At 33.9% G+C, this 17,619-nt stretch overlaps 3 protein-coding genes across 3 annotated transcripts; 1 reads left to right on the forward strand and 2 right to left on the reverse strand.

Moving 5' to 3' along the window:
- Positions 1 to 4,290: 4,290 nt before the first annotated feature.
- On the forward strand, positions 4,291 to 6,011 carry LOC116002931 (kinesin-like protein KIN-14U). Its single transcript, XM_031243122.1, has 4 exons — positions 4,291 to 4,424; positions 4,543 to 4,695; positions 4,793 to 4,876; positions 5,758 to 6,011. The coding sequence occupies exons 2-4, from the start codon at positions 4,563 to 4,565 to the stop codon at positions 5,817 to 5,819; spliced, it is 279 nt and encodes a 92-aa protein (XP_031098982.1). The 5' UTR covers positions 4,291 to 4,424; positions 4,543 to 4,562; the 3' UTR covers positions 5,820 to 6,011.
- Positions 6,012 to 11,289: 5,278 nt separating this feature from the next.
- On the reverse strand, positions 11,290 to 15,767 carry LOC116001804 (probable leucine-rich repeat receptor-like protein kinase At1g35710). Its single transcript, XM_031241752.1, has 2 exons — positions 15,230 to 15,767; positions 11,290 to 11,915 (listed from the first exon to the last, which is right to left on the reverse strand). Exons 1-2 carry the CDS (start codon positions 15,737 to 15,739, stop codon positions 11,616 to 11,618), a joined length of 810 nt encoding a protein of 269 aa, XP_031097612.1. The 5' UTR covers positions 15,740 to 15,767; the 3' UTR covers positions 11,290 to 11,615.
- Positions 11,364 to 14,870, reverse strand: LOC116001803 (receptor-like protein Cf-9 homolog). Its single transcript, XM_031241751.1, has 2 exons — positions 13,136 to 14,870; positions 11,364 to 11,984 (listed from the first exon to the last, which is right to left on the reverse strand). The coding sequence occupies exon 1, from the start codon at positions 14,774 to 14,776 to the stop codon at positions 13,151 to 13,153; it is 1,626 nt and encodes a 541-aa protein (XP_031097611.1). The 5' UTR covers positions 14,777 to 14,870; the 3' UTR covers positions 11,364 to 11,984; positions 13,136 to 13,150.
- Positions 15,768 to 17,619: the final 1,852 nt, after the last annotated feature.

Genomic DNA, 17,619 nt, shown 5'->3' on the forward strand with positions numbered 1-17,619 from the left:
TTTTTTTTTTTTTTTTTTTTTTTTTGGTTTTCTTTTAGTTTAAAAAGATACAATTAATTACCTATTCTTGGCTTCTTTCCCACTAGAGGTTACAATAGAACTAAAAATTAGAGCTCATTAAATAACTTATAACCTACTTTTTAAAAATCTAGCACCAAACCGAGTAGGCCCGTATATATATAATATGAAATTTGAGAAATGTTATCAACAATTCAGTTCCTGTGCAATTGTGCGGTGGCTTTAGGTGTGTAATTTTCTTCTTAAGGTGCGTAATTTGTATGCTTAAGGTGCGTGAGTGTTGAAACTTAAGGTGAGTAAATCTAAAGTTTAAGGTGCATGGTTTTCATTCTTAAGGTGCGTTGTTTTCCTTCTTAAGGTGCGTGATATGTATGCTTAAGGTGCGTGAGTTGTTGAAACTTAAAATGCGACATTTTAAAACCTTAGGTGTGTGGTTTGTGTTCTTAAGGTTCGTGGTTTGTTTACTTAAGGTGCGTGGTTTGTGTACTTAGGGTGCGCAGTGTATTCTCAACTGAAGGTGAACCATATAAAAACTTTAGATGCGTGATTTGTGTTCTTAGCTTAAGGTGCGTGGTTTGTGTACTTAAGGTGCGCCGTTTTAATGCTTAAGGTGAGTACCGCACAACCGCAGGGGAAGATATACCCGCACCTGAACCCTTCCCATGTTATCAATATGTCATTAAATATATTATACTTAGTAAGAAAGTTATATTTAATGATTGATTCTTAGCTTTGATTTTAAATTTTAAAGTCAATATATAGAAAAAAATGTCAATGTCAAACACTCCATATATATATATATAAAGGATCATGTGAAACAATTGCCTTAGGTGAGAAATATGATATAACTATATCTGTAGATTGAGTCCATCAAGGGTCCAAATTGGAGATTTATTTTTTATAAAAAAAAATGCGGTGGCATTATTGTAATTTTTTGTAAGCTAATTTTTTTTTGCCTTCTAGTGCACATTGTTATGACATCAGTGCATATTGTTCATTCTTCCAATGCAGATTGTTATGTCATACAGTGCACATTGTTCCTTCTTCTAGTGCACATTGTTATGCCATACAGTGCACATTGTTATGTCATACAGAGCACATTGTTATGCTTTCCAAAGCACAATGTTGTGCTTTCGTAGTGAATATTGTTTGCCTTAGAGTGCACATTGTCCATTCTTCCAAAGCACATTGGTGTGGCTTACAATGCACATTGTTGTGCCTTCCAGGGCATTTTTTAAAATATTGTAGATGACGAACTTTTTTTAAAAGATCAATTAATCTTGATCACTATTTACTAATTTGAGTTGAATATTATTTGTTTGTTTATAGTTTATGGTCGTTTATGATTTGTGTTGAAGATCCTATATTAAATTTAATTTTTTAATAATCGTTTCACATCTTTGTGCCTCTAGTGCGTATTTTTGCCTTCTAGTGCACATTGTTCCTTCTTCCAGAGCACATTGTTGTACCTTACAGTGCACATTGTTGAAGTTCGTAGGTAACGAATTTTTTTTGATCTATCACTGAGATTCTTTCTCATTTCTCACCTGCGGCTTTCTTCTCACCTTCTCTCTCACACACACACACAGACACACACACAGTTAAAGTTAAAAAAAATGATTATTCAAGAAATGACATGTTTAGCTATTTAATTTTGACTGTAGTATAGATTGAATCTCTAGTTATTCACAGTTAGATATAATTCATAGGTTCTTTGAAAATTGGTAGATTTGATTGTTAATATTAGGGTTTAGTTTAAAATCTTATGGATTAAACTTGTCATTTTGTTAATAATATTAAGACTAAATTCACCCTATGGATACTTGATAGACTAGATTAATTTATACTGCGTCAAAAGATTAAAAGTGTCATAATTTAAAGGCTTGATAATAGTCTACATTATAAAATGTATCACAAATAAATGAAATAATATACAAACTAGTACTGGTAGAACAATAAATTAAAAGTTGCCAAAATTTTAAGGTGGATGGTGAAATGGTATACAGTGAGAAGAAACTAACATATTATTGGTGTAAAGGTAATAATATATCAATATTGTGTGGAGCATAAATAAAAAGTACATTATTTGAGTACTACAAGAACATTATTTTATATACTATCCAATAATATACATTCAATATACAAATATTCAAATAACGTACTTTGGGTATATTAAAATGTAATAATTTTTTATGATTCACACAACATTATGTGAATTATGTTTCACATAATAATTTGTCATGATATATTCGGATATTCCCAAGATTTTCTAGTGAACTTTTGTGGACGTACTGTGCCACCCGTACCCACACAAGAAAAAAATAAGATAAAATAATGCCTCTTATGAGTTGTAGCAACTTTGGCTCATAAAAGGAGAGGCATATGTTGTCAAACAAAAAAGGGAGAGGCATATATGTAGCTTACAATTGGGCGCGTTTTCCTTCACGTGCATGTAAATGGAAACGTTAAGTATAAGTTTGTAGGTAGGGACGAGTGGACGGCTGACATTTCGTTTTCAAATCTTAAAACGTGCGTGTTTTGAATTAGTGGATTTTGATTTGGGAATCTATGGTAATGAATGATTGAAAGATGATTGATGGACCTGCGATGGATTCATAATTTGTATACTTTCTAAAAACTTGCTCAGGTTATCCGGTCGTTATTCCGGTAAGAGCAAAATTTTCTAAGCTCTTTCTCAAATCTCAATGACAGGGTCGGTCCTGAGCACGGGCAGGATGGCGACCGCCCATGGCCCATGCATATATATATATATATATATGGGAAGGGTTCAGGTGCGGGTATATCTTCCCGTGCGGTTGTGCGGTACTCACCTTAAGCATTAAAACGGCGCACCTTAAGCTAAGAAGACAAATCACGCATCTAAAGTTTTTATATGGTTCACCTTCAATTGAGAATACACTGCGCACCATAAAAATTATATATATATACATATGTATATATATATACATATGTATATATATATACATATGTATATATATATATATATGTATATATATATATATATATGTATATATATATATGTATATATATATATATATGTATATATATATATATATATTTTAGTGTTATAATTATATTAGAAAATAAAAAATTAAGAATAGATGGAAGCCTAATCGATGTGAGATTGCAGGAAGTTCAGAATCGACGCTTAATTAAATAATTTAGAAATAGAATGGGGGACACCTAATTATCTATTGGAATGGACACCATAACCCACTAATCCATTCGTCTTCTTCAATAAATTGTTTTCCCAATTAGATTAATCCTCTCATATTCGTCGACGATCAACGATTGTTCATTTGTTTGTCACTTTGAGCCCCATTATCTGTTGTAATTTGTAAGTTTTATTCTATTTGTAATTTGTTCTGTCTTTATTTCACTCTGCAACATTGCACACAGGCAACACAGCATACCTATAGGGCATTAGGGATTTAGGGCTATAAATCTATAATCCTCTAATGAGTAATGACGTAATGTAAATATGTAATGTTTATTTGGATAGTGGACTATGTTATTTCTGTAATTCTAGAATATATATATATATATATATATATATATATATATATAAAATTTTTGAATTATAATTACTGAGTTACTGAGTACTGTTTAATCCATTCTATTAACAGAGAAAGTCAAAGAAGAAAAGAAAAAAAATTATGGTTGTGGAGCTGTTTGTGATACAACTGAAAAAACTGAGGAGAAATTTTTATGGTGCGCAGTGTATTCTCAATTGAAGGTGAACCATATAAAAACTTTAGATGCGTGATTTGTCTTCTTAGCTTAAGGTGCGTGATTTGTATACTTAAGGTGCGCCGTTTTAATGCTTAAGGTGAGTACCGCACAACCGCACGGGAAGATATACCCGCACCTGAACCCTTCCCATGTTATCAATATGTCATTAAATATATTATACTTAATAAGAAAGTTATATTTAATGATTGATTCTTAGCTTTGATTTTAAATTTTAAAGTCAATATATAGAAAAAAATTTCAATATCAAACACTCCACATATATATATATATATATATATAGGATTTGGATCCAGTGAGATCATCATATTTGCACGAGATTGTGAGAACAGATCCTAACCATTCTTTATTTATGCTCAAGGGTTCAGATTTATTTTGATTACATCTTAATTTAAGCTATTATTTTTAAATAATAGGGGGCTTTTAGTAATTTGGGTACCTATGTGAATTATTATATTTATGTTTTCCCGAGATTTCCTTTGTTAGTTTCCTTGTACAATTCTTTCATTATTGGCTTTCTCTTTCCTTTCCGTCTATCTCCCTCCTACAGTCTCTCTCTCTCCATGGACGGCTCCTTGTTCCGACGGTCAAAGAGGCGAAGGGCGTCATCTACTCATCTTCATATGGTGTGCAAGGTAAGTTTTTGGTTTCTCCCTGTTTTTTAGAATGGTTATGAGTTGTGTATTTTTATTCGGTATTCTTAGGGTTTTTTTTTCCTATTGTTTTCCGGCGTGTGTGTTTGTTGGGGTGAAGAAGTGGTGAAATCACCTCTGATGGAGTCAAATCTGGGCTCCACTAATGGTATGCCTGAAGCTTCTGAGGAGTCTCCTGCAACTTCCATTGATGTGAATGTAGTTCTAGAGGATGATAAGCATAAGCTTGAGCAGAGAATCTTGACTTTAGAAGGTTACTTGTACTTCTATTGGGTTTTTATTACTGCTGCCTGTATATTTTTAATGATTTTCTGGATCTTGATGGATGGTAATGTTCTATAGTCTTGCAGGGGAAATTGTGAATTTGAGACTAAAACAAAGATCTTTGGATGAAAAAAGAAGAGAAGCATTGAATAAGATAATAGACATCAAAGGTGAACTCAGTTTGATAATTGTGTGTTTTTAAATCCTTCCTGCTTATATATTTGATATCTGAGTTGCTAAATGCCAATCATGGGAAATGTAGGCTGCATTAGGCTATTTTGTAGAGTTAGGCCATGTTTACCAACAGATAAGAGGAGATATCATCAACCCCTTTCAGTTGAATCAGAGAGGATTATGAAGTTACAATTCAGGTAAAATTTTGGGAATGATATATCAAACCAGTACACTACAAACATTTCTACCACTAAAAGCAATTCACAGTGCAAGAAATTTTATTTATTTATTTATTTATTTATTTTAAAGTATGAATGAGAAGTCTACCAACTAGCAAAGTATGAATGAGGAGTGTGCGTGACCGTAGTCAAGTATGTGCCCGTCATGGCTTCTTTTTTTTTTTGGTTTCATGGTTTTCCTAGTTTGTGTTTGTGGATGTTCATTTGTTTGACTGTTGTGGTTGTGGGTTGGGTGTTGTCGTTGTATTTGTGCGGGGGTTGGCCAGCATTTTAATTTGTTGTTCTTTTGAAAGTAGTTTTTGCCGTGTGTGCGTCAGAGGCAGTGAGTCTGTGCAGACACATGTATGTTAGTGTTTTGTGATTCTGTTCTTTCGATCTTTGCATTTTTGAAGTGTGTGTGTCTTAGACATGAGGTATGTGCGGGCGTAGTTCATTTGGGTATGACTGTTTGATATGCTCCAAATCCGCTTGTGGTCTTTGGCTAGTTTAGATGCGTGCATGGAAGGTATGGAGTGTGTGCGAAGAAACGTAATTTAAACCTTAATATTGCATTTTGAAGACGCTGTGTGCATTGCATTTTTTGAAGGTTTAATATTGGGTTGCCTGTGCATTTAACTTTGATGCGTATGTATTTATAGGAAATGAAGATGGCAGGATTCAAAATGTGGTTCAAGATAGTCCAAAGGAAAGCTGTCGGTGAGATTGGACTTGGGGACATCTTGAACTTGCATGTTGAGGATATTCCAAAGCGCATGGGGAGGTGTTTGCATGCCGTAGATAATTTCATGTTGAGCCTATACTTTTCAGATTAGATTTGGTCATATTATCTAATCGTTTTTTAGTTTGAATGTTGAGTTTTTTTTTTACATAGATGTAATAAATACATATTTACGCAGAGTCTATTAAATTTATTTATTATTAGTTATCTTCGTTTATTTATTTGATTCGTCATATGCACTCACAAATGGGTGTACACGCACTTGCAACAGCTCCATATCTTTGTATTTTGGGATCGCACAGTGTAATGCACACATTTAAGACCAAGATTGCACACCTGCTCTTAGGCACAGTTATTACCATTTTACTTAACGTATCAAATTATGGACGAGTATTGGTTTGAGATTAAAAACTACGTACACAAAATGCTGACGCACTGCTAATGTACTACGTATTATTTTATGGTCGGTTATTCACTTGGGCAAATTGAACTACTATAACGTTTAATGCACACACGACGTTTATGTTATATGCACACTCAAATGGATGTTGTTGCCCCGAAAATGGTTGCCACTTAATTATTATTGACACGTGTTTAGAAAAATGCACACACAATTGTTTGATTACCACATGCTTTTTATTTCATTTTTTTCTTTTTTCTTGTTTGATTACTACGTACATATTCCAGGTTGTCATTTTAAAAGTTTTGAGCTGTTTTAAAAATAGTTATTGGTAGTGGGATGTGTGCGTTGGAGTTATTGGGTATGTGCGTGAATGAAATACACATTATTCTCATTGAAATGCACACTCTGTAAACCGCTTATGCACACACCTACATGTTGGGACAAATTAATATTGCCGCTCGTGGGGTGATTAGGTGGGTTTAGCTGCCGCTTAAAACAACCTATGCACTCGTTTACGTTCAGGTTACGCACACACCCACCGATGTGTCTGCACACGCCATGGAGAAGCTGAATATAATCTACCTAACGAATAGACAAAATTTCATTATTCTCATTGAAATGCACACTCTGTAAACCGCTTATGCACACGATAGACTACACACATGCACACACCTTTGCCTAAAACCATAAATTTCATTATCAGAAAAGCACACACGCTAAACAAAATGCAAACTACTCCAATGTCAAACATTTACATTCAATATTTCGCTTATGATCAACAACGCTGAAACACACATTACCTAGAACTATGCACTCGATAGACTACACACATGCACACACCTTTGCCTTAAACATATCAGCATGTACAACTATACAACCCTCATGCAAAACCCTATTTTTACCATTAATAGAAATTTGCACCATCAAGAAAACTACAATGCACGCTGCTTCTACACATTAAACGCAATATGATGCACCAACCATAACTAGGAAACGCACACACAATAGAAAAAATGAAAAAAGGATTCCGCACACGCCTACCAGGACTACGCACACGCTAGACTACCCACATGCACACACCGACGGAACCCATAACAATTTCGCAAAACTGCCATAACCAAATTCCCACAATCTTTCATTTCCCAACACTAAAAAATACCCCTTGGAAGCTACAACAATACAACACTCATGCAAAACCCTATTTTTAGCATTCATACTACTTTGCACGCTATAGAAATCTAAAATGCACACTGCTTCAGCAAAATGCACCCGCCATAATCAAACAACGCACACACCTGCGTAACCAAGTACATATTCCTAAAATTCGATTTACGTACCGGCAATGTTCGTTGCCATGGAAGACTCCTGGACAATTAGAACTAATTTTCTTCCTTTTATAACGAGTTGTGTGTAAAAACCAGACAAAAGATCCCAAAATAACTTGTACTGGTTTACCATGATTAGGATTTCTTAATATTTGGAAATTATTTTGCCTACAATTAATTTCTATCATAGATCCTAATCAAATTACAACTCTAACCTTTTCTTTTTATTTTGTCCTAATATAATTCATATTTTAATTTCAATCCTAACCATTCGTTCCAATTTTATAAATGGCTAAGATGGGATCTCATGATCTCATCTTATAAGGTGATCTCATTGGATCCAGTCCCTATATATATATATATATATATATATATATATATATATATATATATATGGAGTGTTTGATATTGCAATCAATCTCAATATATATATATAAAGGATCATGTGAAACAATTGCCTTAGGTGAGAAATATGGCCATCACTGTTATTAGCAATCTACTTTGCCAAATCTTCAATCTCTTAAACTTCATTGATTGATTGTAAGCCTCTGAGTCATAGATTCTTGGTTAGCCTAAAAACTTTATAGCTTCTCCAAAGATATGAAGAATTTATACTTGCACCAACAATATCTTGTCTCGTGGCCTTTGGAATTACTGCAAGAATTTTTCTGAAATCTCCACCAAACACCACCGTCTTACCATCAAAAGTCATATCATAACTATTAGGATTTTTCAAGCGCAACAAATCCCTCATTGTCATGTCAAGAGCTTCAAAGCAAATATGTATTTCTTTATGGAGGTCCTGCTATCTCATGGAAATCAGTTAAACAAACACTGGTAGCTACCTCGTCAAACCACTCTGAAATCATTGCTTTGTACGAGACCTTAAAAGAATGTGAATGGTTGAAGTCGCTAATACATAATATTCAAGACACGTGTGGAATAATGAGTATTAGAAAGACCCTCACTGTCCTGTATGAGGACAATGCAGCATGTGTTGCACAAATGAGTAATGGATATGTTAAAGGTAATCTCACTAAACGTATCGCACCAAAATTCTTTTATCCACATGAGCTCCAGAAGAGTGGTGAAATACAAGTCCAAAAGATTCAATCTAGTGAAAATCTAGCAGATTTATTCACTAAGTCCTTACCTATATCTACTTTTGAAAAGTACATACATAAAATTGGTATGTGTAGGTTAGGACGGTTGTTGTGCCGGGGGAGCAACAACATCTCGATGCACATAAATTATTGGTCCAGAAGACCAAAATCTTAGATTGAACCCAAAAGGTTACGGTTGTACTCTTTTTCCTTTAACTGAGTTTTTTTCAACAGCGTTTTCTCAATGTAAGGTTTTTAATGAGGCAACTGAAGCAACACATGCATTACCCGGCCCATATATCATGTACTATTTTCTTACCTTGGTTTTTCCCACATGATTTTTCTAGTAAGTTTTTAACATGAATATGACAGGAAAAATGTCCAAGGGTGAGTGTCATAAAAATGTATTAAATGGACATTATTATTGGAATTGTAATAGCTATGTTGATTTGTAACAGCCACAATGATTATGGCACTAATTTGTAATATTTGTACTATATATTATGGAATGAAAGGCTAATGGAGTAGTGTTTTTCTTCTACATATTATTCTCTATACTCTCTTACTCTCTTTTACTATTCCTGCTTTATTTTATATGAGTACTATACAACACACCGGTTAGAAGCTAACGCGCCAACGGGCAACAAAATTCAACAGCTAATAATTAAGAGATATTTGTATAATTACAATTAAACATGGGTCATTGGATTATTTTTTATTTTATATATATATATATATATATATATATATATATATATATATATATATATATATGAGTTCTGGTGCGAAAATAGTTTCCCGTGTAGTTAACACAAAACGACGTAACGCACCTTATTTACACAAACCATGCACCTTAAGCACACAAACCATGCAACTTAAGAATACAAACAAAGCACCTTAAGAACACAAACCACGCACCTTAAGTACACAAATTACGCATCTTAAGCGCACAAACCACGCACTTTAAGAACACAAACCATGCACCTAAAATTTTAAAATGGCTACCTTAAGTTTCAACAATTGACGCATCTTATGTATACAAATCACGCACTTAAGAAGGAAAATCTCGCATTTTAAATTTGACATAGATGCAAACTGACCAAATTGCTTATGCGTTTTTTTAATCATTATTAATCATGGACGTTGATTTAGGCAAGATCAATGGCTCAGATTTAACGGCACAACTGCACTGGAACTGTACTTAAGGTATAATACTATGGGAACAAAATAAGTTATCATTCTTATTCTTTAGTGTAATTACAATGGTAATTTTATGATACTATTTCTTTATATATTTTTATACTTAAGTATAAAAGTATAATTGCATAATATTAGTATAATTACCTACTAATCATTATGGTAGTTAAGGAATTATGCACGGATATTAGTATAATTAACTAATAATTATTATGTTAATTAAGTTAAGGAATTATGCATAGATATTAGTATAATTAACTAATAATTATTATGTTAATTAAGTTAATAATTAAATAGATATTAGTATATATACAATTATACATGGGTCGTTGAATTTATTTTTATAATAATTACAATTAATCCATTCACATATGGAGGAGGAGGAAAAAAAAACAGAGTTAAAGGCGATATGGTGAAAAGGAATATACTTAAGGTATAAAAATATAATTGGCTAATAATAATTGTCTAATAATTATTATGGCAATTAAACTCAACCTGGGTCGTTGAATTTATTTTTATAAAAATTACAATTAAATTATTTCCTCATTTTTTCATATTTATTTTACTAATAATATAATTACATAAATCATATTATATGTGATTTTTCTAAGATAATTGTAAACAAACGAGTCATATATTGTTCAATTAATTGAATGATATTTTTACACTAATTTTAAAATCAAATAAGGATAGCACTTGTGCGAGACCGTCTCGCGGGTCTCAATCCGTGAGACAGGTCAGATCTTTAATTAATGGGTCAGATCTTTGAGCTTATTAATCAAAGATTCGACCCGTCTCACGGATTAAGACCTGTGAGATGGTCTCGCACAAGTTTTTTCTATCAAATAAATGAACATTTTCATATATTAGAATTGTTTATAATGTCATTTTTAATTTTATTATCTGAATATATAATTAATAAATTGTATCATGAAACCAAAACTCCAAAAGTGCGTAAAGGCAAAATAGCAAGAAAATGAATTTGAAAGACCGGCTAGATGAGTTTCTATTCATTATGAACAGGAATCATATCAATTCACGATTTTTCATTATACAATCATCTATTCAATATAATTATAAAAAAAAACATTAAATAGTCAAAATCTATTCTATTCATTTATTTAATTTTATATATCAAATTCTATCATGCCCACAAACGGGTGCAGCCCTCACAAGATTTGCAACGGGTAGGTCTTGATTTTCCATTTTGTCCAAAATCTGTTGCTCAAGAACCAATTAAGTTATCCGTGTGAACATCAAATTCTATTTTGAAATTACTAATACGAGGTTTTTTTTTTTTTCAAAAAATCTCAACAAATTAAAATTCTTCAAAAAATGAAAATTTTCTACACTTATTTGATTTTACTTGTCCTTAAATTTATTTAAATGTAATTAATATGTTGGGAAGCGGGTCGGAGGCCGGGTTGAGTCAATTATTCTGTCACTAAAATATGGGGTTGTCTGCTATAAAAACATAGAAATAAAATTATACATTCGCTACTAACTAATGTCTTAATTTATTCACTTCACTACAGAATACTTGATATTAAGGCCATGTTTGGTTGGTAGGAAGTGCACTTCCACGGGAAGTAGGTTCCAAAATTGCAAATTTCTGATGTTTGGTTCATCAGAACTTGTTTTCCATTGCAACTACAATTCTTCATTTTGGAGGAAAACAAAATCCGAGCTACACCCTGGTATTTTGTTTTCCAGTGCTTTTGGGGAGAAAAATTGAATTGTGAAGACTATTTTACCCTTGATTTCTTCTTCCTCCTCTGCTCGCTGCCAACTGTTTGCAACTCGCTCCGCCGCCTCCGCATCCGCCTCCGCCGCGAGTCCACAACGCCGACACAGCCTCCGCCGAGAGTCCACGATATGCCGACGCCGCCGACGCCGATCTTGATCTTCCGACTGCTTCCGCCTCTCCTGATCTGCCGACGCCGCCTCGGCCCTCTGGTTTCTGATGGACAGCAACGCCGCCTCTGCCCGGCGATCCTCTCTGCTCGATAGTGACGCCACCTCTGACCGGTGGCCCTCTGGTTTCTGCCGACTGGAGAAAGGCGCAACACACAAGGGAGAAGAATGCAGTTGGATTGTGGAGACGGCAAAAGAAGAAAACCTAAAGGGTTGGCCCAATCAAAAACATACTAATGGGCCCCAATTTGAAACAATATTTATTATTCATTTTATTATAATTATTAATACATAAGGGTATATTAGTCTTTTATACACATTTTTCCTCACACTTTTACACCCAACCAAACAACAGAATTCATATTCCCAGTAATTTCTTTTCCACCAACCAAACAATATAATTCATTTTCCTAGTAACTACTTTTCCATGGAATTACACTTCCACTTCCCTTCAAATGTTTTCCGTGAACCAAACGAGCCCGCTCCTATATAGGCATCGACTTACTATGAGCTTGACTCACATGATTATACGAATATATAATGGAAGCCAACATAATAATATTTAGGAGGATATACTTCTCTTTTTTCCTTTTCTTTTATTTTTTTTTTTAAATTTTCCTTTTGAGAGAACAAAGAAGATTTTCTTTTTGAAGCTCACTGGTACGTTGTATATGATCACTTGTATAGTTGTATTATTCAGCTTCAAGAACCAATTGGCAGCATGCAAATTGTTTATTTTACACTAGGAATGGAAATTAAAATCATAGTTAGTGTTTAGTTTACAATTTTTTAAAACACAACTATGGATTTTGTTTACCCCATCAATTAAAAATCTCATTCACTAATTAAAAAGGTTATCATTCCATGTTATTGTTAATCTAACTTTTAAGTTTGGATTAATACTTTTAGATTTTTGTTTTGATTTTTTTTTTTTTCATATTGATGCTTTGGATGTCATTATATTAGGATCAATTGTCTTATTTTTTGTTTTCATATTTTTAAAATATTTATTTCTATTATAGGGTCATACACAACCAAACATCAATATCGGTCATTATCCCAAATTCTACCTTATTACCAAAAAAAAAACAAAAAAAACAAAAAAAAAAAAACAAAATAATTTCATCAAAACTCACTACCATTACCAAGTATTTGATTCCGATTCCGATTCCAATGCATGTGCGAACCAAACACACCCTTCCACCATACCCATAATAAATCCATTTTAGAAAGAAAGCTCCAAGACATTAACAAAAATATTTATTATTCATATGTCATGCCTGAAACATTTGGTATCAGACCAATGCATTACCAAATAAAAACGTAACATACCATAGTTGTAACAGGATTACTTACCATTGGCATGCAAACCTAGTTTTTCTTCTTTGATCTTCTTCGTTTGACCTTCATTACTAGTTTGTATGCTTCTTCTTCAACAAACTTTGTAATGAATTTTGGCTTTCCAGTTATGAGTATGAGACTTCCCATGAACAATCCAAAAAGGATACCACAACCATACCCTATTGCCACAGCTTTTATTGTGAATCCGCTTAAAAAGCTCGAATCGTCTTCTTGGTGGAGCTCCTTTGATGCAGGAAGTTGCGGGGTCTTGCCATTCTCACAACCTCGTGACAAAGGTTTTCCTTTCAATCCATCATTCCCTTGATATGAATTTGCTTCGAATGTATTGAATTGTTGGCCTTGAGGTATGCATCCCACAAGCTTATTATGTGAGAGGTTCAACACTTCAAGAGACGAAATACTTGTCAATTGCCCAGGGATTGCTCCGCCAATTTGATTTGAAGAAAGGTCTAAGGATTCGAGCACTGATAAATTTCCAAGAGAGGTTGGGATGTGGCCGGTGAACATGTTACTTGATAAATTTAATTCACGTAGTGCAAGAAGATCTCCGATGCTATTTGGAATACGGCCTTCAAATTTGTTGCATGAAAGATCAATAGCAGCAAACATGATTAGTATTTTAACCATTTCACGCTCTTGTCCTTTCATTCCTATCACTAATGAATCTTGGTAATAGATGTTGTTCTGCTTTAGGTACATTTGTCCTTGTGGTATTCTATCTTCATCTTTATTTGCCATTGCTTTAAAAATCTTAAAAAGCATTGTAGGCAAATCTCCTATGAATTCATTATAAGAGATGTCAAAGACACGAAGTTGAGGAAACATGTATCCTTTGATACTTGTGCTTGCTATCGAACCGTTCAACTTGTTAAATCTCAAGCTCAGAACCTTTAGATTTGGAAGAACTCCTAACCACATTGGAAACGTACCATTCAAGTTGTTGTGTCCAAGATCAAGAACTTCCAACTCTTTACAATTGATTAAAGATCGTGGCAATGTTCCCTCTAATTGATTTTCACGCAAATTAAGTCTGTTCAAAGGGTTGCCCACCTTAAAACTTGTTGGGATTGTCCCATGAAATTGATTCCCATGCAAATCTAACACAGAGAGACTGAGGTTCCCTAAACATTGAGGTATTAGCCCAGATAATGAATTGTTTGCCAAAACCAAAATTTTGAGAGAATGTATATTGCAAATGGTGGAAGAGATAAGTGTTGGTGTTAGATTCTCATTCTCAGACAAAAGTGTTCCAGTGAGATTGTTTGTAGAAAGGAATAAGATTGAGAGGCTTGTGAGGTTTTCAATTGTTTGAGGTATTGAACCATAAAAGTTGTTTTTAGATAAATCCAAGTAAACTAAATTCTGCAAGTTTCCTATTTGAGTTGGAATGTTTCCAGAAAATTGATTTGTATCCAAGCAAAGGTGTTCAAGATTGGTTAGCAAGCCAATTTCTGATGGAATACACCCGTTGAATGAATTGTTCTGAAGGATCAAAGATGTTAGCTTGGTCCAATTGGACAAAAAATTTGGTGAAATATTACCAGAAAGAAAATTATCCGATAAATACAACTTAGACAACTTTGTCAAAGATGACAGTGACAAAGGCAATGCTCCAGAGAGTGAATTTGAACTCATATCTAAGTGAGTGAGATTAGTGCAACGACCAAGCTCAAAAGGAATACTTGAATTGAATTCATTATCCAAAATATACAAGATTTGAAGATTTTTAAGTTCGCCTATAGAAGACGGGATTTCTCCCTGAAAAGAATTGAACGACAAATAAAGATTTTTGAGGTTAGACAACTTGCCAATGTTTGGTGATAGAGGCCCGAAAATTTTATTAAAAGAAAGATCGAGATGCTCAAGTTTCTCCAAATGGGTGAACAATGACTCAGGAATTGATTCTTTCAAATAGTTTTCAGACAAATCAAGATAGGTTATATTCCTACAACCCAATATGAAATCAGGGAACCTTGATCCAAATCCATTCCCAGCGAAACTGAGATATCTCAGCACAGGAAAACTCTTAACTCTAGACCAATCCGGAGCTTCCAAGTAAGAATTTAATCCAAGGTCCAGGAACCATACCTTTTGAAGATTGCCAATCTGATGAGGAAAAACTCCACTGAAATTGTTGCAGGAAAAGTTGAGGTACTGAAGCTCCCTCAACTTCCCAATCTGTGGCGGTATGCTTCCATCAAACCTATTGTAGCTCAAGTCCAAGAAGACCAAGTCGGGCAAATCGCCGATGGCAGGAGGGATAGATCCATTGAAGTAGTTTCCACTTATGTCGAAACCAGTGAGGCTCGGAAAAGAAGTAAAATCGAGGTGGTGAAGAGTACCAGAGAGACGAGCATAAGGAAGATTGATCTCAGAAACAGCAGCTCCATCACCATTGCAAACAATGCCCCTCCAATTACAAAGGCTTCTTAGATTGGATAGTGACCATGAATTGAATGAAGAAGACATCAACAAGCTGCTCTTCCATTGGAGAAGAGCTTCGGCTTCAGTTCTTGTTGATGCTGATGCAAAGAAACAAGGTGGCAGCACAAGAAAGATGATGGTCAGTGCTATATAGTTGCAACCAAATTTTCCCATTGTTGAGTTTTTTTGAAGAACCAAATTAATTAACTCTGGTACATGGTATGATACCAATGAATGAAATATGCTCTTTTATAGACAAGATACATTGAAGTAGTTATTGGCTGATTGATACATGAAAACATTGACATTTCCATTTTTTACAGCTCCGTATAAGGTGAAGAAGAAAAGTCATTTCTGAGATGTTTTATTTCGTCATACACGGCATTTGTCGTGGTGTTAGGAATTGAATTTGAAAATTTGGTTAGGAATAGACCACAAGAATTCATAGAAATTAAGGTTCATCAGATTGACTTTTCTCTTCTAATCAATTCCATTTGTACTGTATTAGGCAAGAAAAACCTGGTGAAACCAAAACTAAAGGCAATTCTCGAACGGTCCAATTGAATCTCAACTGAATTACTTTGTTTTAGTGAGATGTTAATATCAGTATAATATATTTAAAAGATGTAATCTGATAGTGAACAAGTGCATATATAGCAAAATCGAGGAGTTAACTCTAAAAATTAAAAGTGTAAATTCTCAAGAATAGATTATGAAATGCATCCATATATGCTCTATTTTCTATTCCTTTATCCTATGGTTGCTGCTGCCAGATATAGAGTTGTTCTTGAACATATAATATATAAATATAAATGTGCAATTCAATTATCATGCTTATGTTATATAAATATATTGAGCACATGCTTCAATATAGAGTTGTAACACTCTGCCTCTTACTCCCTCTCCACGCCTCCATCTCATGCTTATGTTATATCCCCCCGTTTCTTTTTCTAAAACAAGTTTTAAAACTTGTGTGAGACGGGTTGGGTCAAGCTGCAAATGTAACACTTATATGCACAAATGTCATACTTATATGCTCAAATGTAATACTAATCAGAAAATAAAATTTTTGTTACTTATTAGAGTAAATGTACACTACAAGAAAATTCGTGAATCGCGACGGAAAAATTCCGTCGCGAATGGGCAAAATTCCGTCGCGAATCTAGTTTTGTGACAGAATTTTGCCCATTTGTGACGGAATTTATTCCGTCGTCTATCGCCTTGTCGTATTCTGATAGACGACGGAATAATTCCGTCGCAAACTTTCGCGACGGAATTGGCAACGGAATATTCCGTCACAATTTTCGCAACGGAACTATTTCCGTCGCTATTTTCGCAACGGAAATTATTCCAACGCTAATTCTGTCGCCTTATTCGAAACGAATATTCCGTCGCCATATTTCTTTTCCGTCGCAAATTCCATTGCAAAAAAAAAACGATGAAATTGTTTTCTGTCGCATTTATTGTAATGAATATTCCGTCGCGAAACTTATATTCTGTCGCGATTCCATTGCAATTTTTGAATATTTTTTAAATTTATATAATATTAATATTAATATTTTAAATAGTAATAAATGTTTTCAAATAATAATATAAAACTAAAATCCTTAGACTAGCAACCTTAATTAGTAAAAAGTCAAAAAGTCAAGGCAGTTTTTATTTCTAATTCTCTATTTTTCATTTCACAGTTAGTAAATACACCCTGATCATCTTCAAATTTGGTGGTCATGAACTCTCAGAGAACTAAAACTCTAACAATTCAAATAAGCATTGCTCCTTTCAAAATATAACAGAACAACTCAACGTAAGTGAATCGTATAATATTTCTTGCCCTCTACAATTCCTTTACTGGAAGCATAAAAGTCCTGTAAATTCCTTATGCAACTTACTTAGGTGTTCCCTCAATAGCAAAAACTCCCTTGGATTGTTTCATGCTGCATTTCAACTTTACTGATCCAAGCTCTTGTTTCAAAGATTCAATCTGTTCAAGCAAGTCCATGTTTTCCTGGTATTTGACAAAATCAAAATTGAAATTGTGTAAAAAAAAACATCTA

This window comes from Ipomoea triloba, chromosome 13, assembly GCF_003576645.1.
Source record: "Ipomoea triloba cultivar NCNSP0323 chromosome 13, ASM357664v1".
Classification (NCBI taxonomy): domain Eukaryota; kingdom Viridiplantae; phylum Streptophyta; class Magnoliopsida; order Solanales; family Convolvulaceae; genus Ipomoea; species Ipomoea triloba.

What these genes read in the sequence shown, in the direction of transcription:
- LOC116001804 (XM_031241752.1), bottom strand. Translation starts at nt 15,739, where the DNA reads ATGGGAAAATTTGGTTGCAACTATATAGCACTGACCATCATCTTTCTT. An exon ending in AGATTGGCAATCTTCAAAAG is followed by an intron (nt 11,916 to 15,229) that starts GTATGGTTCCTG and finishes GCCTTTCTCCAG; the next exon opens with TCGGCAGAAACCAGAGGGCC.
- LOC116002931 (XM_031243122.1), top strand. Translation starts at nt 4,563, where the DNA reads ATGGAGTCAAATCTGGGCTCCACTAATGGTATGCCTGAAGCTTCTGAG. An exon ending in GAGAATCTTGACTTTAGAAG is followed by an intron (nt 4,696 to 4,792) that starts GTTACTTGTACT and finishes ATAGTCTTGCAG; the next exon opens with GGGAAATTGTGAATTTGAGA. An exon ending in TAAGATAATAGACATCAAAG is followed by an intron (nt 4,877 to 5,757) that starts GTGAACTCAGTT and finishes ATGTATTTATAG; the next exon opens with GAAATGAAGATGGCAGGATT.
- LOC116001803 (XM_031241751.1), bottom strand. Translation starts at nt 14,776, where the DNA reads ATGAGTTCAAATTCACTCTCTGGAGCATTGCCTTTGTCACTGTCATCT.